At 34.8% G+C, this 22,405-nt stretch overlaps 2 protein-coding genes across 4 annotated transcripts in view; one reads left to right on the forward strand and one right to left on the reverse strand.

Moving 5' to 3' along the window:
* Positions 1–21,234, forward strand: part of LOC118201794 (uncharacterized) — a 62,336-nt gene extending 41,102 nt beyond the window's left edge. For 2 of the 3 annotated variants that reach the window (XM_085810372.1, XM_085810374.1), the window contains 3 exons: positions 697–811; positions 4,854–5,003; positions 20,938–21,234. In XM_085810372.1, coding sequence (XP_085666498.1) covers positions 697–811; positions 4,854–5,003; positions 20,938–21,010 — 338 coding nt within the window. In that variant the 3' untranslated portion in view covers positions 21,011–21,234. The remainder of the gene's footprint in view (positions 1–696; positions 812–4,853; positions 5,004–20,937) is intronic. The other variant, XM_085810373.1, reaches the window with a different exon arrangement.
* LOC118201817 (flavin-containing monooxygenase 5-like) overlaps positions 1–22,405 on the reverse strand; it is a 210,149-nt gene that overhangs the window by 154,641 nt on the left and 33,103 nt on the right. The gene's annotated exons all lie outside the window — the stretch shown is intronic.

The raw sequence follows: 22,405 nt of genomic DNA on the forward strand, positions 1-22,405 counted from the left end.
ACAAACATTCGCCCTCTAGACGAGGCACACTCTCGATACTAACTCTCCGCGCACCAGCAGGGTTTATATAGTTTTTGGCTGGTGTTCAAGAACATTCTGGGCTAAACCGGTAAGAATTTTTTCCAGAAGTTTCTCCATCCGTCCATGGCATATTGCCAATTTTTCGCCGAATGGGCGATTTCTCGCCAAATGTGGCAACCTGCCTTCCCTTGCCATCTTATGGTAACCCTAAAACTGCTTTGCGGGGAAGCCATCTCACCGCGCCTGTACATTTCGTAACAATATCTTTTTCGTATTTGCTTTCCTTCATGGTGTTGCAGTTTTAATGACCAGCAGTTTATTTAACATTTAAGGATAAATACGTTTGACATTAAAAGGGTAATATATATAAACGGATTACTCATCTTGACATTGCAATTAAGTTACAAGAAAATTTGACAGTGATTTAATATATTTCTTTAATTAGGCGGCTTAGGCATCTATTATTCGCGATATAAAATTGTAGATGAAATCTGTCCATAGTCTCTCAAAATTCTGTCTTTAATCTATTCTTCCCATTAAACTATATGATAAATTATTTTTTTCCTTTTGCTTCATACAGCCTTATTTTATGAAAACCTTGGTTTTAATCGTATTTTTTATAGTTTATCCTATGACATGAATATTTTTTCTAGTAGCAATATTTCTTTTGCACAGAATCTAAAGACGAAAGTTCCTGCCCCAATACATGCCCAGAAATTTCCAAGCCTGTTTGTGGAAGTAACGGAATCATCTATTTTAACGAGTGCTTCTTGAAGATGAGAACCTGCAGGTATGCAATAGGAGTATATTGTGTTAAATATAAACTTGTATATTTTGTATTGTCTAATCACTTCTAACATATTTCTTTGAAAAAGAATACTACATTCCAGTTGTCTTTAAGTTCTAAGAAATTACTGAGTTACGCGAGTGAAAGCGAAAATTATAAAGCACTCACTCTAACTGACTTGTGATTGTTAACTAAAAAATTATGAACATGTATTGAGTTATCTTTGAAAATTAATTAAAAGCTTCATGTGTGGCTTAACAACGTAACCGATTTTGTGTCCATGTATATGAAAAAATGTTTCTCCTGCAGTTATTAACGTTAAAAGTCTTTCGGAACAATGCAGCGTTACGAATTTGGAAACAATAAATAATTTTAGTGAAATTAAAAAAAAAAATCTGAAATGTTTCAGATTTTAAATTACCTCCAAAGGGACTTTTTTTAACATTTTGTGTGTTTAATATTTATTTATTAAATATCACGTTCTTCGCACTTAAACCATAAAATGCAGTTCAACAGTAATATCGCAAAATAGTTTTAAAATGAGCATATCTTTAGAATTTCCGATACAGAGACTCGCCGTGCTGGAGATAAAAACGTTTTTTCTGCACAACGTTGCCATGGCTTGCTTTGAAATTCTTGAGTTTGTTAATCAAAAATTCGTTAAAGTTTTACAAAATAGGAAATCGGTAATAAAACAAATTCCGAATTTCGAATTTGGTCTTCCACATGCCCATATGCGGAGGATTACGTCATTCAAAATTCGATGGCTCTAGGTACCGTTCCTTTATCACAATGCGAGAACTATACATACATTTATACAGATTTTTTATTATTTAATTTCTTCAACTATAATGCAGGACTCTAACATTTAATGACAACAGTTAAAAAGTGATTCGCCGTTTGTAGTGAATCGACGTAAAATCTCAAAACGAAAACAATAATCATTAAGGGTTGCTTTTCCTGCATAATGTCATATGAAAATCTAAAAACACGAAGCTTTGCCGAACGTAAGAATACAGGGCATCGTAATCGAAAGTAAAAATACGGGGACAAGTCTATTCAACATTGACTTCAAAAGGCTGTCTTACTAAATTGGCGAGTTGTCACCAAGTTGGCGATGGTTTTGGCTACTAATTTTTGGGACCAAGTCTAGCGAGAAATCTCCAAAAGTCGCCATACTTGATGTAGTAACTATTTCATTACCATTCAGAGAGCATTAAATCCTGAGGTAAGGAATGATTCCGCTTAGTTATTAATACACACCAATTTATTTACATAAAACATAAAAAAATCTGAAAGGTTTCAGATTTTAAATTACGTCCAAAGGGGCGTTTTTCTAACGTTTAGTGTGTTACCTTTATTTATTAAATATAATGTTATTTGCACTTAAGCCATAAAATTCAGTTCAATGCAATGTCGCAAAATAATTTTAAAATGAGCCTATCTTTAGAATTACAGACACACAGTTCTGCGCGCTGGAGATAAAAAGGTTTTCCGCCCATCTCCGTAAAGTGTTGCCATTGCTCGCTTTCAAATCGTTGAGTTTGTTCCTCAAAAATTCGTTTAAGTTTTACAAAATATGAAATCGATAATAAAACATATTCCAAATTTCAAATTTGGGCTCCCACATGCCCATATTCGCAGTAAGATTACGTCATTTAGAATTCGATGGCTCTAGTATGTAGAGTTGTTTTATCACAATGCGAGAAATATATATACATTTATGCAGATTTTTCATTATTCAATTTCTTCAAATATAATGCAAGACTAACATTTGGTGGCAATAGTTTGGAAAGTGAAATGGACATTTATAGTGATTCAACGCAAAATCGCAAAACGAAAACAATAGTCCTTGAGGGGCAAAGTCCCTTTGGACGAATAATACAATGATTACAAACATTATTATTAGGCTTAATGCCTTCGATCTTCCATGAAATCTAAAATTAAGTTATAGAATAACAACAGAGACAAGACGCTCGGTGTGCCACCTAACTACGCGAGCTATCAATTTATATTTGACAACTATTAGCAGACACTTTGGTTCTTTCCTGCTATTTCTACTCCTACTATTCCTTCCTGTTTGCTGCTTTCCTGATTATTTGTAGTTCAAATGCAATTCAGGTTGGAATTCTAATATTCTTTTCTGCTTCTCAGAATGCAATGCGAGTCCATGTTACATGGTAACTATTGCTCATTTGGATGAGCACTATAACCTCTCTTAATTAGTAAAAACAATTAAGAATCACCCTGTATATCAAATTCAATGAACATTGAGGAGCAAAATTTTGAGAGTTAATTTTTTTAACAACTTGGCAGTTTGGCATAATATGAGTCCTAGAATTGAAGTATGGAAAAACAGCGGCATGTCATTTCAGAAAAAGTCCGATTTTGTGTCTAAATACCTGTATTAGAGCAATGCTATATATATATATATATATATATATATATAATACATATCATAAATCGTGCCCCCCTTTTTTTTGGTTATTACGTGCTCCACCCGTAGGCACTACACGGAAAGGGAGGGATGCCCCGTGGAGGTCTTTTTAAGGGAAACTTACTCGTATCCACGTTACACATGTGGAAAACCATGAAAATGCCCATGCAGCCGGCCCGTTCGCCCAGACTCGAACACCGGATCGGACTACCAGTGTTCAGCGGCTTTAACCGCTCGGCGGCTGGTGGGCCTAAGTCGGGCTTTTGAGACATGAAAAACGCAAGTTGAATTTCGTCAGTCCGCCCACTAGAACGAGAGATATAAAACTGTCCCCCCCCTCTTTTTTTTTTCCTTTTTTTGCGTCGTGTACATACGAACAAACGTTTCGGAAAAAAAACTCTTTCTTCTGAATCAATTTAAAATTCATTTACTCCATTTGGGAAAAGAAAATCTCCTATTTTGTTCGTATGTAGATGACACGCAAAAAAAAAATTGTTCAGCGAGAATCCGGAGCGGCCAAAATGGATGCCTTCGTTGAAATACGATATCTGAAATTTTTCGCAGTAACAATAATTCCTTTACTCCGTACAAGGAAGTAAAAACGCCTCAATTAAAATTTTATATTGACGTATATTATTTCCTTTTAATAATAATTCCTTTAATAATTTTATTTCCTTTTAATAAATGACAATTTAATGAGACTCTTAATTTTACTAATTCGATGACTGATTAATTACAGTACAAAATCCGTAATCCGGACTCGTTGGGACTTCGGCGATTCCGGATTAGGGGTTTTTCCGGATTATAGATCATCAATTTAAATATGGTAAGATGGCATGCAGAAATTATACAATTAAAAATATGAAACCGTAATTTATGAAATAAAGCGCAATTATGATCTAAAGGGTATCAAATTTTACCAAGAAAAAGCTTAATATTTATTTGTTTACTTTACTAAACATTTTTTTCAACGCGCGCATGCGTAAAGCATAATGTATGCACATTCTTTACGTACATGCGTAATGTATGCGCATTCTTTACGCGCATGCGTGATGTATGCACATTATTTACGCGCATGCGTAAAGTTTGTGGCTTTGAGGTCCGAATTATAGATCATTCCGGATAATGGACGTTCGGATTACAGATTTTGTACTGTTCTACGTTCCAGAGTCTCAGTGAATTAGTAAGAACGACATTTCGTCTTGGCTATCTAATTAATCTATCAGGTAAGGAGTTTCAAAAAAGTGGCATGTCTGTTCTTGACAAGTTTTGCTATGAAACGCCAAACAAGGGAGATTAATCTTTGCACTTTTACTTTCTTAATTTTTAATTTCTACATTCAGATCAATGTCTTAGTATGTTAGACTGTTTTTCATGTATTACAATACTTGGTAGAATTTATACCTTCTTGCTGATGAGTTAGATCACACCTTACTTTTAAACTTCATTTAAATATAGCAGCACTTTGCGCTAATTTATTACTTTTAGTATAATCGTACTTGTTTCTTACCTCGTTGAGTGCTTCTTTTCTCATTTCCTTATAATAAGTGCAGTTAGTTTCAGAAATTTAACTGAATGAAGTAACGTGAAAATATTTTCCATTCTCAATATTAGTGAAGGAGTGGTGGCAGTAGCAATGGAGAGTTGCGTGCAAGTTCCAAAATGTCCCGAAGTTTGTCTTCCCTTCTACGATCCCGTCTGCGGTTCTGATGGACACCTGTACATCAATCGGTGCAGGATGCTACAACATAATTGTGGGTAAGAAAACTCTTGTTTGAATTTTGTAACCGTATTTCATCTCCAAGGTTTTTAAGGTCATCTTCAGAAAATTCCAAAAGTACCGGCGTTATCATCCCCTTAAGAACGAGCACCCCTAAATTTTAGAATGGATTCGTCTACGTAGTGATTGGTTTTGCCTTACTAAGCTAGATAAACCCGTCGTAAACTACATGCGCATGTTACGACGAACTTTTCCTTTCGAAATGTATAAGGTATTTCTCCCGCCTTCTTAGATGCCTTCGTGGTATAATGGTTTTCATGTTCGTCGCGTATTCGAGAGGTCCGTGGTTTGAGTCCCGGCGAGGGCACTGCTCATTTTTCACATTTCGCGCTTCAAAATAACCTAATGTCTCTACAGTGGCGCCCTAACTAAAAGGATGTGGGTCCCCTAATCCCCAATCACCTTATAAAAGGGGGAGTATATAAGGTATTTCTCTCGCCTTCTTAGCATGCCTTCGTAGTGTAGTGGACAGCACGCTCGGCGCGTATTCGAGAGGCCAGTGGTTCGAGTACCGGCAAAGGCGTTGTTCATTTTTCGTCTCTCCTTGCTTTCAAAAAAGTGCCTAATGTTTCTATAATTGTTTAACTTCGTGTCGAGCATGCGCAAGAACCGAGCCAATAGGACGAAGCGAACACGGACTCGCATTCAGTTTACGACTTTGAAGAGTAAACAGCACATTCCCTGTCTCTAATTAATTATGGATGAGAGAAAATTATTATATTGATGAGATCATAATTATTATTATTATTTAATTATAAATTATTATGTATTCTAATTAATTATCGTGTGGCCTAAGCAGCAGCGAAGACAGCATTAAGAAACGCCAAGTTTCCAGTTAACAGGAAGTCTATCTGTCTATCTATCTATCTATCTATATATATATATATAAAGAAGAAGGTTTGTTTATTTGCACTCTAATAACTCAGTCACTACTGCAGCTATCGTCACCAATCTTTCTAATTCTTTTTTGCGTCCTGGAAAAGGTCGACGTCGCTTTTTTTCCAAAAATAAATTAGCTAAAATCAGAGATATTAATTAAAAACTCGGAAAAACGATCATTTTCGCCGTCATTCTTCCGAGTGGCAACAGTCTCGCAAACTGGAGATGAAATCTGATTTATTTCGAAAAGTTGTTGCCACTGCTCGCTTTCAAATCCTAGAGTTTGTAAAATAAAAAATGTCGAAGTTTTACAGTAAAATAAAAATAGAATTATCAAACATTAAACGCATTATTCCCGTTTCCAAAATTTCTAAGGAAGCCATTTCGACTATTCCCATCTTCGTACGACTTTAATAAGCCGAGATATTAATTAAAAACTCTGAAAACACTCATTTTTCTGAGTGGCAACAGTCTTGCGCGTTGGAGATAAAAATTCTTTATCTCGAAAAAATTTGCAACTGCTCGCTTTCAAATCGTTGAGTTTGTTATTAATAAAAAATTTCTAAATTTTACAAAATCTATACATACAAAGAAGAATGCCTGTTTGTGTGTTTGCGTTTTTGATTTCTGATCAATTATGATCCATTTCTTGCCACATTGAATCGACTAAAAGTGAATGTAGGAGAAATATTGGATGGAATTTGAGCCTTTGCGAACATTTGATTAGAAAGACAAAAATCATTAAAAACTGCTCACCATTCCTGCCGATATAATGAGGGGAAAATTACCTTATTTTTCTATCGAAATTTTTTATGTGGGTTCTATATCGCATCCGACTGAAAAATGTATATGACTATGAATCGTATTTTTGCATCGTTATTTTAGAAGGATTACACCGGTATCGTTCTGTCTGTTGTTAGATGCATTACTCTCAATCTAACTGCCATTAGGTACTTTCGCTAGTTAAAAATAAAGATATCCTGTATGTGTTTTTATTGAAATGTACGTTTTCGTTTGAAGAAATGATATTCTGATCGTTAGCTGTAGTTTATGACTGAATGGGTACTGTTACTTTCTTCCTTCCGATATCAAATAATTCGCATAATTTTCCCCTCTCGGTTTTCTTACTGTTGTATTCTTACGGGTTGTTGTTCTTACGGGTATTAGAGTAAACAAATAGAGTGAATTTTAAAGAATGTATTTATTCTATTGTGGTTTATGCGCTGTTGGCCAAGTAGATTCTACGATTCAAAGTATGCCAAACTGCCAAGTTTTGTAAAAATCGCACGAGTAGTTTTTAAAAACTTAGCTCTGAAAATTTTAGCTCCTCAATGTTAATTGAATTTGATGTGTATTTATTAACACATTATGAGCGGTCCGTATCGGACAGTGCTGCGTAGCGGGCTAATTTGCCAGCTAAGCGAAATATATGCGTGTGAAAATAAACTTGATAGACGTAAAAGTAATGGTTAGATTTTTGCAAAATTTGGTATTGGGTCTTATCTGGAACTATATTTTATATACATTAATTTATATTTTTATATTTGATAAGTATATTTCAGAATTCGTGAGATTATGCATCACTCACTTGTTTTATAAAAATACAATATTACTGTCGAATTTCTTATGTACAAAATTATACAAAAAAACAATACAATAAACATTAAAAAAATATAAAGCCATTAGAATTATAGGCCGTTGTTCCTGATTCAACGGGAGCAAAATAAAATAGCCCGATAATATATACATAGGCTAAAGTGCGGAATCGCCCACTTATTTTTTTGGCGTTTGTTTGGCGCTTTTTACAAGAGTAAGAAGAACTGAATTTTTGTCAATTTTTTATGTCTTTTTAAGCGAAAATTGGTCGATGTGTACATGGATAAAGTCAAGAAAGTGCGCAATGCCTAGTTTGTGCAATTCTCTGATGTTTTTTAAAGTGAAAAATAGGGCGATGTGTACATGGATACCGAGCACGTGCAATTCTTAAAAACGCGCCAAGCAGTGGACGATTCTGCACTTTCTCCCATATGTAAAAAAAAGTATGCAAGCAAATATACAGTTCATTTAAATCCTTAAATAGTTACAAATATATATACAATATATATATATTATATCGCCGTTAGCGGTTTATTTTATAGGATATATATATATATATACAGGACAATATACTAGTTTATAAAGTTTGGTGTAGTCAAGGCTAGTTCCTAATATTTTTCTTGAGTGTGATATTTGAAGAAACAATCTGCCCGATGCAGCGACACTTTACAAAATTCACACATATAACACGTTAAACTTTTTTTCTTATGTGCGGCACATACGCGACACTGTCTTTGAGGTTTCAATTTTGTTCCACCAGTGGTAATTTTAACCAATTTATGCCTTTTGGGATCTTTTGATAACCTCCCTGGAGGATCACTTCTGCTGGACGTAGCGGATGTACCTTGTACAGGATCATCTCTATTGCTAGGAAGAGCTTCGCTAATCCATTTCTTGCAACATCATGTAAAAACATCTTATACGTTTTTTTGAATGTGGATTTAATGCTTTAAAACCTCTAAACGCATTAAATAACGCACAATTGATAAAAAACATTACACCTCGTTTCGTCCATTTATTTTTACGACGCACAATCGAGTAATAGGATAAGCATTGGTCAGCGCGATCAACACCTTTCATGTATTTATTATAATCAATTACGCATATTGGCTGCCAAATTCTTTGTTTTGTTACCCAGTTAATATTATGGCTTTCCGCAATGTCAGCTGAATGTATAGTTGAAATCATTCGGACTGTTCTTTTTGATTTCCAACATTGTAGTAAAATATTCTGGCGGCGACGAAATATAGATCCCCCCTTTGCTAGTTTAGGATTTTTCAAATAACTGGGAAGGCCTCTGTTTATCCGAATAGTGCCGCAAGTCCGAAAACTATTCTGTAAAAGTAATTCACAAGGGGCAACACTATTGTAATAATTGTCCATGTATATGTGATGCCATAAGTTGGAATAGGGTTCAAGCAGATTTAAAATCGTTTCTTGCAAACGACTTCCTTCACCACAGTATATGCGAAAATTACAAATGTATCCCGTTTTAGCTTCACACACCATTCTTATAAGTAAACCATACTTTATAATTTTTGATGCATTATAAACTTTAAATGACAAACGGCTCCTCCATGGCATGATGCTCTCATCCAGTGATAACTCTCTCTCTGGCTTATAAACCTCTTGAAATTTAAGTAAGAAGTAAGATATAATCGGTCGGATTTTTTTCAGGCGATCTCTGTCATCTCTTTCATCATTATTAGAGAAATGCCACGCATACCATATCTGTCTAAATCTATCCCTGCTCATTACTTCCGCGAAACTCGGAGTTTGAATAGTTTTATCTGTAGACCAATATTCGTCTCTTGTATCTTTACGAACTCGTTCCATTAGGAGAAGTAGTCCGAGCATTTTTTTTAAATCTACCATATTCACATCCTTCCACTTCACAGATTTTGCTCTGTCTCGAAATGCATCTGGGTTTTGTTCGCGATACCGATTGGTTTCCGTTGCCATATATTCAAATAAGTCATCTCCAATAAATAGCTTAACCACATCTATTACACTTTCTGAATTAACTGGCATTACAAAAACTTCACCTTGTCCGAGGAATTGTTCAATAATTGGTACATTATCAGTTGTTGACCATTGTTGTTGTTGACTTTGACATATGTTGTTGACTTCATCGTCACTGTCTTCGGAGTCGCTAGGTGATGGTATTGGAAAAACTCGATTTCTTCTATGTCGAAATAATTCCTCGTCACTTTCACTGTCTAAATCACGAAATTCCGCGTCAAGAAACACAAAAACAGGGGGAAAAAAGAGAAAAAAGAGGATACGCAAAGAAGTAAAGTATTTTTAACTATTAAATTCAAAAATTAACCCTTTCGCCGTCCTCTCCCGTCAGCGAAAATTTTCCCTCGGCGGCCATCTGTTTTTTGTAGCGAGTAATGTTGTTTTCTCTGTACATCATAACTTTACATGACTTTCGTAGTAATTGAATGTCAATGAATATTAAGTAAAATTATAAGGAAATAAAGCATAATGGAAAAGTAATAATACCTCTGCTTATTTCTAACAGCAGAATAATTGGATAACATCTGATCCAGGCGGTCCACTTTTCCCATTTTCTTGTTGTAATCTTTTACAATTAATATTTTTTTTTTACAGTTCTTTTCCGTGTTCCAACATCCATCATCGATTTATTATGGACTGTACTCGTCAAACGTATATCCTTCTAGTCTTTCCAATTCACAACCTCACTTTTCCTCTTTTTTCTGCTGAATTGACGTTGAAGCCATCTCTCGCTGTCTTGTACCTTATGTAAAATGGTGCGAATATTCATAAAACCCGAGGTAAATTCGATTAGAAACAGAATGCCTGATGAGTGCTACCCTCTAGGAGGTATTAGAACAAACAAAAATAAAAACTCAAACAAGTAAACATTTAGAAAGCGTTTTAAAATGTAGAAGAACGCTTGGGGCTCGTTACGGCCGCCCTGCGGAAGTTCACTTGAACGCGCTAAACTCGTTACGGGCGACGAAGAGGTTAAATATCCCAACATGTCGTTCAAGTTTCTTTTCTAATACTCGTAAATTTATGCAATCTGAGCTTTGTTCAGTTGTTTGTTCAAGTTCAATAGCCGGTCTTAGTCTTTAGCAAAATAACCCATTTTTATTTTCACCAATATTCTTTTAGCCATAGACGTAACAAAACTTGTCATAAATGATATTTTAAAATCAAATAATAGAAATGGATGTTGCATTTAATAGGAAATAAAAATAAGTTCCTATAAAAGGATCACAGTATCTCATTAATTCGTTTAGGGTTGATCGATTTATTAGCATATCTACAGTTTATGTTAACACTATTTCCGGATTCATAAAGTTCTATTTTCAATTAGAATCTTTTTTTTTTTTTTTTTTTTTTTCTTTCGTCGACTCGCTGTCTCTGACAACAGGTATTTTGCCTTATTATTGCTTTGTATTCCTTATTTTTCTAGGCGATTTGAGAATATCGTCCTTTGTTTTGAAGAGCTCGTAATATTAGATTGTCCGGAAAATAATGCAGGTTTTTAACCTATATATTTAAAATTTATTTTATTAATATATATATATATATATACGAAAATATATATATAAAATATATATATAAAATTTATTTTTTTGTATTTTTTCGTATCATAACTCAACTCAAAAACAATTTTATTAATCAAAATAAGCAGCACCCAAATCAACGCTTTTTTGCCAATGAGACATAAGTTTATTTATGCCGGTAGAATAAAATTCTGGAGTTCTGGACGCGATAAAGTTGTCAAAGGTGTCTTTGACTTCGTCTTGGTTTCTGAAGCATTTCTTCTGCAGAATGTTACCCAGATGTTTGAATCCTCCAGATGTTTGATGTCCTCTCGGTCGGCGAGAGGTCAGGCGAATATGGGGGAAGAAGGAGAGTCTCGTATCCCAATTCGTCCAATTTCTATAGGGTTAGTTGCACGACGTGCGGCCGAGCATCGTCATGGAGAAGAACTGGCCGCTTTCTGTTGACCAATGCGAGCACATGCGTTGCAAATTTTGGTACATTTCGTTGATTTGCTGACAGTACGTATTTGCCGTAATCGTTTCGCCCAGATTTAGGAAGCTGTAGTGGATGATACCGGCCTCAGACCACCAAACAGTCACCATAATTTTCTTTTGGAGCAAATTTGGCTTTGGAAAGTCTTGTGGTGTCTGATCGTGGTCCAACCACTGAGCTGAGTGTCGCCAGGTGTTGGAGAGAATCAACTTTTCATCGCACGTAGTAATTCGATCAAGAAAAAGGTCGTTTTTGTTGCGAAGAAAAAGAGCAGACGACATTTTAAAACGGCAATTTTTTTATTTTCGCTTCAAATCGTGAGGCACCCACTTACAGAGCTTCTTTGACTTTCCTATACGATTCAAGTGATCGGGAATCGTTATTTTGCTTACGCCAAGCTCTCGAACAGTTATGCACGTGTGTTTTTCAACTAAAGTCTTCAAATCATCGTCGTCAACAGCTGAAGAGCGTCCACGTGACGGATCTAGCACAATCTACTACCACTAAGAATATTGGAAAAAACTGAAAGGTTTCAGTCTTTAAATTACGTCCAAAGGGGTTTTTTAAACGTTTTATGTGTTACCTTTATTTATTAAATATCATGTTCTTCACACTTAAATCATAAAATTCAGTTCAACAGCAATATCCAAAATAATTTCAAATTGAGCATATCTTTAGAATTTCCGACACAGTCTCGTGGGTTGGAGATAAAAATGTTTTTTCTGCACAACGTGGCCATCGCTCGCTTTGAAATCCTTGAGTTTGTTAATGAAAAATTCGTTCAAGTTTTACAAAATATGAAATTGGTAATAAATAAATTTCAAATTTGGGCTTCCAGATGCCCATATTCGCGGTAGGATTACGTCATTCAAAACTGGATGACTCTAGGTATCGTTGTTTTATCACAATGCGAGAAAAATTTATGCGGATTCTTCATTATTTAATTTCTTCAAATATAATACAGAGCGATAATATATGGTGGCAACGATTTGAAAAACGATACAGTCTTTTAAAGTTTTCGTCGCAAAGTGCCAAAACGAAATTAATAGTCCTTCAGGGCAAATTGCTCCTTTTTTTTTTTTTTTTTTTTCCTTTGAGAACATACAGACTCCCCGTGCACCACATATGTACAACATGGGGCTTACAGAAGTAAGTTAACTAGAACATTAAAGGTTACATTTAAAAATAAACATTAAAAATTACATGCATAAATAAAGCGAACAAAAGCAGAGAACAGCAGTCTGGACTTCACGAAAACAGATAAGTTCACTGGTCAAGTCACTCCGAACATTTTCAAATCGTTCTGTAAGCATAATCTAGGGCCATCAAATGTAGGGCACGAGAAAATCAAATGTTCCACATCCTGAGGAACTCTTTTTGAACATTCACATAAATTGTTTGATCGTAGATTAAAACGAAACAGATAACTTGCAAATTTACCGTGACCAGATAAAAACTGAGACACTTTAAAATTTAACGAGAGGAAAGACTCGGAATTCAGTCTATGGTAAACAGAAGGAAGGAACTTTTTGGTGACTTCAGCATTACAAGATGAAATGTATTCCTCATTCCCCATAGCTAACAGCTTTTTATAATGAAAGGACTTCCAATAACTCTTTGGAATGCTAATGTTGATATCAATGGGTAAATTTAAGGCATCTTTAGCTAAGAAATCAGCTCTTTCATTTCCGTAGAAACGATGATGAGCACGCACATAAGCAAAGCAGATATCAATACCTCTAATTCTAAGTGAACTAACAGTTACTAGGGTTTCGATAACTAATTTATCGCAGCTGATAATACTGTTCAAAAGTTGAAGAGAAGAAAGTGAATCAGAACAAATAAGGTACTTTGAGGATGTTGTCCCATGATCCTGGATCCATTTGGCAGCAAGATAAATGCACAGAAGTTCTGCTTGAAAATCTGTACATTCATTCCGTATACGGTGTCTAAGAAAACAAATCTCGAAATGGCCTTCAAAAAGAACAAATGCAAGGCCAACCTTGTTGTTCATCTTGCTGCCATCTGTAAAGAAAACCATATGAAAACTTATTTCAGCAGTATCTTTATAATCGCAGAAATTTATGGGTTCTAAAGAAGCGGGATGAGGAAGATCAGTGAAGGGGACAATTCCATTAATACAGTCTTCCGAAGCATGAGTTGCCAATGACTCAAAAATATTATTCTTATATGCAATTTCAAAATCAATAGACGGAACTCCTGCAAGGACAAAAGTAGCCTCATAGCTTAAGGTTCTATAACCACTAATAATACGAAGAAGAATTCTCCGTTGAATCTTTCTTAAATTTCTTTTGTTAACCTTCTTGGCAAGAGCATGTCCCCAAGCACGACAGCCGTACGAAATGAAAGGTACAATACACTGCTTATACATGAGTTTCTTAACATCGTAGCTTACCCCAAAAGTATTTTTGGCAATTCGGTGAAAGCCATTAATAATTTTTTCACATTTAGCAGAAAGGAATTCAATGTGCTTTTTCCATGTTAATTTTTGGTCAAGAATGACACCAAGATATTTAACATTTTCTACAAATTCCAACGGAGAATTATCGAGCATCAAAGAAGCAATATTTTGTTCACCAAACGTACAGGGAACAAGCATAGCTTTACTTTTTGAAGGATTGAAAGTGAGTTTATGAGAAAACGCCCAACTGGAGACAAAATCTAGAACTTCATGTGCTCTCAAAAGAATGTTATTCAAAATCCTTCCTTGGAAAATTAATAGTAAGTCGTCTGCAAACGCAATTTTTAAACAACCGTCGAGATGACTTAAAAGATCATTTATGATTGTGTTCCAAAGAGTAGGTCCGGATACAGAGACTTGAGGACAGCCTTTTTCTAGAGAATAAACCTTAGCTTCGTTCCCAAGCTGAAGCTCAGCAGCCCTCTCGTTCAAGAAGCTTTTAAGAAGGTTATAGATATTATGTGGTATACCAGCATCTTTTAAAATTTTTAAGATAGATGGCCACCAAGCATTATCAAAAGCTCCTTTGAAATCCAGGAAAATAAGAAGTGTAGTATACTTCATTTTCTTTGCACACTGCAAGATATTACAAAGGCGAATAATGGCGTCTTCAGCGGACTTCCGAGGAGTAAATCCGAACTGAGAATCATTATAAAAGCATTTTTGTCTCAAATACCAATTTATTCTGTTAATGAAGAGAGTTTCAAAACATTTTCCCAAAGTAGGCAAAAGACTAATGCATCTAATATTATCAAGATAAGGGGTTCTTGTATCTAAAGTTTTAGGAATCAAAACAACCCGAGCTCTCTTCCATTGTGCTGGAAAAACTGCTAATTGTAAACAAAGGTTGAAAAGTCTGTGTAGAAATGTGCTATCCACCGCATGGTGTGGTGTATTTAATTATGGCAAAGCACACTAGGGCTATCTGCCTAAGGAGAGGGATGCCTTTCGTGGAGGACTTTCTAAGGGAAACTGGCTCGTATACACGTTACACATGGGGAAAACCACGAAAACACCCATGCAGCCAGCCCGTTCGCGGGATTCGAACCTCGGATCGAACTACCAGTGTTCAGCGACTTTACCGCTTGGCCGCTGGTGGGCCCCTATCCACCGCATGAAAGTGCTGTACAATTTCATTAGAAAGAGAGTCAAGCCCAGGTGATTTGTTCTTCTTGAGATTTTTAATAACACTGTTAACTTCTGAAGTAGAGAACGGACAGTCCATAAAAGAAATATAAGGTCCATCAGACTCGGTGCGCATAGTTCTATGAGAATTTCTATCATCACGCGCATTATCTCTTGGGAAATTCTCTGTCATTATAGCAACAATTGTATCACTCAAACTCGAAGTAACACTGCCATCCGGGAGTTTAATTCCCGAAATCTCAATCCTTTTCGCAAAATTGGTCTTAACCCCATACTTATATATAGATTTCCAGACATTGTGAACAGTAATAGTTGAGAGAAAATTTCTCCACGACTCAAGCTTAGCATTAGCTAATTTAGCCTTGTACTTATGCCGCAATTCGAAATATTTAATTTTATAAATATTTTTAAGAAGACAGTTTCTTTCTCTCTGGAATCTACGGCTAGCAGCATTTACATACTTTCTATAACAATCAATTTCCTTAGACCACCAAGGGACTCCATTCTTCTTACTTTTCTTCATCGGAATTGAAAGTAAAGCACAATTAAAAACAACGGTAGAAAGTCTGTTTACAATATTTTCTAATGCAATACAATCAGAGCAACTGTTAAGAAGGATATTCAAGTTACACAATTCTCTCTAACAAAGTTCAGTAAATAAAAACCAGTTCGCTCTTTTTAAATTAAAAGTACACAAATTAGAATATATAATCGGACGGCATAAAACAAGTTCAAAGATAATCATTTTATGGTCAGAAAGAGAATCTTCCTCAGAGATATCCCAACCTTGAACGTATGGCAGCAGTCGTAAGCTACAAAGCGTAAGGTCAATATAACTCGAGCCTTGCGTGGAACAGAAAGTAGGTCCGCGATTTTCATTAAGTAGAAACAAATGATTCGCACTAATAAAATCACTAAGTTTCGTTCCTCTAGCATCAGTAATAGGACTATGCCAAATCTCTGATTTGCTATTCGAATCCATACCACATAAAAAATTACATGATTTTTTTCATCGTTAAAATTTGTGAAATTTTTAATAGTTCTATGTCAATATTAGTTTGGGGCTCGAAATAAGCGGAACAAATAATCAAGTCAGATCCATTGATTTTTATGTCGAAAACAACAGTATTATAAACTGTATGATTTAAGTCCAAAAAAGGAGAAAGATTCTGGTTGCGAACAATAACAGCAGACCTCAAATTACCAATTACTCTGAAAATTTCATTTGCAGTTCCACTCTCATGAAGAAGAAGTATGAGAACATCGTTTCTTGAAAGCATGAAGCATCACTTCTTGAATCTAAGCATCTCAATTTAAAGGATAAACCTGAAGAACATTTTAAGAGGAAATTATAGGAGTTCAAAAATAGTAAACAAGTAATGAAAGGTTTTGTTACTTCAAGTTAAAAGCTTTGGAAGCTAGTTACCTAGCAAGCCTAGGAATTGCCAAGATGGGCGGGCTCAAACTAATGAAGAAAACATTAAATTACCAACAGCTAAAGATATCGTTTTAACATTATTAAATGAAAACGCGGCTAATGAACTTAATAATATTCCGCTATCAAATGATACAGTAAGATGACGAATTTATGAAATGGCAATTTCCATAAAGGAGACATTTAAAAAATAAAACTGTGAATATTTCTAATTGCAGTTGGATAAAGTACTGGTATAACGAACATTGTTGAATTATTACTTCAAATACGTTTAAAAGAAGATAAATGAATGACCGCATTATTTGTGAATCTCTTCATGAGAGAGCAACTGCAAATGAAACTTTCAGAGAAATTGGCAATTTTATGTCTGAGAATGATATTCCTTGGAATAAGTGCATAGTGACGGAGATAAGGCTTTAAGAGGAAATCATTGCGGTGTTATTTCTCAAATAAAGAAAGTCATAAAGTACCTATTTTGCCGCTGTCTCGGAAAAATACTCAAATAAAGAGAGAGAAACTAATTCGGAAAGACGTTTTCATATTAAACCTTTGGTGCTGCCATCTATTGTGGAGAAAGGGAATTTTTTTGGGGGGGGGATGCAAAAAAGAAGTAGTAAGGAATTATTTATTTTGCACTCCTTGAGTAAATTTTTTTAGAACAGCTTGTTTAAAAGAAAATAATTTTTTCCAGCTAGAATCTAACACGAAATTTATGTTTTTAAACTGTATTTAGGTTTTTTATTGAAACATTTTTTTTCAACACACTTATTCTTTTTTTATAAAACTATACAGTCGTCCCAAAATGGTGTAGAAACTGATCGGTGAATCAAACAAGAAAAGTAATTAGCATCGCATGGGAAAAGTAATCACAACTCCCAAAACATGTTATGAGTAACTTCAGTTTTTAAAAAATATATATCGTATTTACTCAAAATACCGGATTTCACTGCTTCCCAGATCATTACATAGATTAATGCATTCGCATCATTTTTCCATTAATGCTTTCGGTGGACGAGTTCCCCTACATGTTAAAATGGATTCGTCCACGTAGGGCTTGTTTTCGTCTTACTAACAAGGAAAATCCTGGCAAACCTGCGAAGATCACGCCGCACCTTTCCTTTATAACTGTTGAACGGTATACCAGCCTAACAGAAGCCCCATCCATCTCAGCGAAGCATGACTAGCAGAGTCCCAGGGATTACGAAATAAAGATATCTGACTAGATATTGCACCGGTTCACAAACTGTGGTACATGTACCACTGGTGGTACATTACAATAATTTTAGTGGTACAATTTTTACAGAAAAAAATTAAATGAATGTTCAAAGTGAATGTCAAATTGCGCCCCTTATTAACATTTTGTTTTAATCTTTATTATTCTGAAAAGCATATATTTTCAAAGTTTTTGAACTTTTACGACTCTAGCTTTAATGTTGAAATGGAGACTTTTCCAAGAGCTTCGAACAATTTCCCGACTTTACAATTTCCAAGAATCGTAGCGGCAATCCAGTATGCTTATTTATATTTTAATGTCATGTAAAATCTTCATTTACGAATATAATTAAATAAGATAAATTAAATAAGATAAAGGGTTTTATTGTTTGATTACACACACTTCATTTAAAATGCATTGATTTTCAGTGGCGAAATACTTTTATAGTGGTAAACTGAGAAATAAAGTTGGAGGACAGTTCTATATCCCCCGTTCTACTGGGCCAATTGACGATATTCAAATTGCGCAACCTAGGATATATATTACATTTATATATAGCGTCATTCTAACATAGGTATTTTCACACAAAATTGGAATTTTTCTGAAATGACATGCCAATTTTTTTCCTATTATTGGATTCTACGATTCAAATTATGCCTAAATATTAAATTTTGTAAAATTTGATGTGAAATTTATTGAGAAATTTAAAAATTTATCTTGGCACATTTTTTTTTTCAGTTTGTGCCAAGAATAAGTCACTTGGCGAACTTCTTAATTTATACCAACCTATTTTCCTTCCCCCCCTTCCCCCCATTGTAGACGAGCGGGAAAAAGTCATCGTTCATACTTTCAAATAATTTATACATATTGCGTATTATCGTTTGGCGTTCAAAGAAAGGATGCCAAATTTCAAAACGCTCCAATATGTAAATTCATGTACATCTCAGAAAATTTTAAATAAAACACTCTAATTTTTTGCAGGTGTGCCTAGAAATACATCTTCTTAAAGAGGATGTTAAAAATTTTATAGAAATTTTATACAAAATGTTTTTCGAAAAATATACAAAAAATATTTAAAAATACAAATTTCAAAAATAAATCTTAAAAAACGGGCGTATTTCATTTGGAATGAACCTAAATTTCAAAATACGGAAAGAAAAAGAAAATAATTTTATAAAAAGAGAAATGAATAAATATATATCGAATTAAATTAACATCGAGGAGCTAAAATTTTGAGAGCTAATTTTTCTAAAACTACTCTGCGATTTTTACAAAACTTGGCAGTTTTGCATCATTTGAATCGTAAAATCGAAATATGGAAAAAAAAAACCTAGCATGTCATTTCAGAAAAAGTCCGATTTTGTGTCAAAATATCTATATTAGAACAATGTTATATATAAATCTAATATATATCCTAAGTCGTGCTTTCGAGACATGAAAAACGCAATTTGAATTTCGTCAATCGGCCCAGTAGAACGGGAGATATAGAACTGGCTCCCCTTTCTTTCCTCCGCAGTGTACATATATTTTTGTTTCATACTGATGTGGTACACAAAATTTGAAAAGTCTGACAACCCCTTGAGATATTATAACGTTAATAGGACTGTGCTGATTATTACTAGAATATAGGTTTCTTTTAAATAAAGTAATATTGTAATCCTATAGTTTATCCACGACTACGTTTTATTCATTGTGTTCTTTCGAAAATTAAATGATTCCCTAAAAATTAAATTAACTTTACCCTGTCGATTTTTGTATGATAAAATTAGTAAAACGGGGGGGGATATGTGAAGAAATACAGTGTTTTCTTTAAGGGAACTTATACACGTTAAAACCATTAGGATCTTCGAATATGTGACTATTGGAAGAACCGAGAAAACTTATTTATTTTAAAAGCAATTACTTCCAACTTTTTACAGCTGACTACATAATGTAGCTGCTTCCTAAACTATTAACGAGAAATTTTGTATTGCCAAAATGCTTTTATAATTTAATCTGCTTTGTGACAAAATTTTTTATGCGTTCACGTCGTGTTTCCACCTTGCGCGCACAATTTAAAACATTCTGTTGCATAATTTAATTATATATTTAATATATAGCTTTTATAATATTTGGAAACTACGGTGAACTAAAAATCCTAGGAATTTCATGTTAAATTCTTCTTTTAATTGCAGTTCAGTTTATAAAATGTATTTTATTAAAAAATTCTGTAATGTTTTCATGTCTAAAATTTTTTAATATTAAAATATTCATCAGATTTTTGGTTCAATTAGAAGAGAGTGTTCATGTAAAGAATTCCGACAAATTTCAAGTATGTATTATTAGCCATTTTAAAAATATCATGCGCCCAATGTGGAAACATTAAAAGGTATTTCTCCCGCCTTCTTAGTATGCCTTCGTAGTGTGGTGGTTGCACGCTGGGGTGCGTATTCCAGAGGTCCGTGGTTCGGTTCCCGGCGAAGGCGTTGCTCATTTTTCACATGTCCTGCTTCGAAATGACCTAATGTCTCTACAGTGGAGTCCGAACTAAATTCGTGGTGGATAATGATTCTCCACATCTAGGATTTGTCGATTGGATCCCCTAAAAACACCAGTCAGCCTTTAAAAGGTGGAGTATATAACGTATTTCTCCCGCCTTCTTGGCATTCCTTCTTGGTGTGGTGGTCTGCACACTAGGCGCATATTCCAGAAGTCCGTGGTTCGATTCCCGGAGAAGGCGTTCCATATTTTTCACCTTTCCTGCTTCCACAACATGACGTGAACGCATGAAAACTTTTGTCACAAAGCAGATTAAATTATAAAAATATTTGTGGCAACACAAACTTTCTGGTTACTAGTTACCAAAGCAGCTATATTATGTAGCCATCTGTTAAAATTTGGAAGCAATTGCTTTTAAAATATCTAAAATATCCCAATTCTTGCAACAGTCATATATTCGAAGATCTTAAGGGTTTTAAGATGTACGAGCCCCCTTAAGTAAAGTTGATATTCTCTGTCAAATAAATTTACCTACTTTTTAGAAAGGTAAGTAAGCAGAACTTCGTAAACTTTTCATTTAGATAAAGAGGTTATCACCTCACCGTCAAAAAATGAATGAATCATGACCTTTCTTGTCCTCTATTAAGAAATCTTTTTTCCTTTCAGGAAAGGGATCAGAAGCATGCCAAGAAGATTTTGTTCTTCCGACATATCGCAAGGAAGTACGTCTCGAACGTAAGGAATTACCCAAATTTTTACCTTTTTGACAAAGAGGAATAGCGGAAAAGGAGAAAAAGTCGTGATATTTGCCCTCGAAAGAAAACATCATTTTCATGAACATTAATCCGCATTCATCGTATCTTTTTTTTTTCTACTAAATGAACCAAGAATTCTAGTCTTCAATGTGAAGTATATATATATATATATGTGTGTGTGAGATTATAATAAAATTGTGAAATTATATATTTACTGTTGAACTTCATACTGTTAAACTTTTACCGTTAAATCAGTTCGTATTACGTCACATTTAGTTATATTTCGTTAGCAAGCCCCCGATTCTCTAACTAATCGAATGAAAAAAACCCTGAACTCGCTATGATATCAATTCCATGAGAATCAGAATGGGAGAACTAAAAAGTAGAGACTAGGCGGAGAGAATATTAAAATGGCACACTGCGGGGAAAAAAAAATAAAAGAAGGTAAAATAAAATTGTAGAGTCATTAGGCTTTTTTTGAGAAGCAGAAGAAATGAAAAATGAGCAACGCCCTCGGCGGAAATCGAACCACGGATCTCTGGAATACGCGCCCAGCGCGCAGACCACAACACTACGAAGGCATGCTAAAAAGGCGGGAGAAATACCTTATACCTTTTAAAGGGCGACTGGAGTTTTTAGCGCAGCCAATCGCCAAATACTGGGTGTGGAGAGTCATCATCCATCACCCTTTTAGATCGATTGGCCATTGTAGAGACATTAGGTATTTTGGAAGCAGGCAAGATGAAAAACATACAACGCTTTCGCCGGAAATCGAACCGCGGACCTCTCAATTACGCTCTGAGCGTACAGACCACTACACCACGAAGGCTGGTTAAGAAGGCTGGAGAAATACCTTATAATTTAATTTCTTTAAATAAATATAATACAGGGCGGGAATTTTGGGAGGCAATCATTCGAAAAATGAAACAATGCTTGTCGTGAATTGATGCAAAGTGGTAAATCGAAATTAATAGCCCCTGTGGGTAAATGGCTCCTTTGGACTAACAAGGGCGAGAAAGTAAGATATATTATTTATATTCTACTGGAAAGGTTTCCATTATGGGAGATATCGTAAAGGTTTGTTTTGCAATGATATTCATGTAAATAAAATCCGGATGCAGTATTGTAATCGCGTCTATTTCCCGTTACGTAATCGCGTCTATTTCCCGTCTATTACCGTTCTTATAACTAATTACTGGAGTAATTAGTTATAAGAAAGAGCTGATGTTTTCTCGGAGCTTAGAATTACCCAGTTTAGAAATAGGTAATTAGTGTATTATACGATTAGGAAGAGTTATGGGAAAAAATGGGTACATGGGTGTCGATTCCAAGCATTAACGGATAGAATTTTGATGAGGTCAAGCGACACTCGAGGACAG

This window comes from Stegodyphus dumicola, chromosome 2, assembly GCF_044657685.1.
Source record: "Stegodyphus dumicola isolate Sdum_Otavi_A_Nest chromosome 2, ASM4465768v1".
NCBI classification, from domain to species: domain Eukaryota; kingdom Metazoa; phylum Arthropoda; class Arachnida; order Araneae; family Eresidae; genus Stegodyphus; species Stegodyphus dumicola.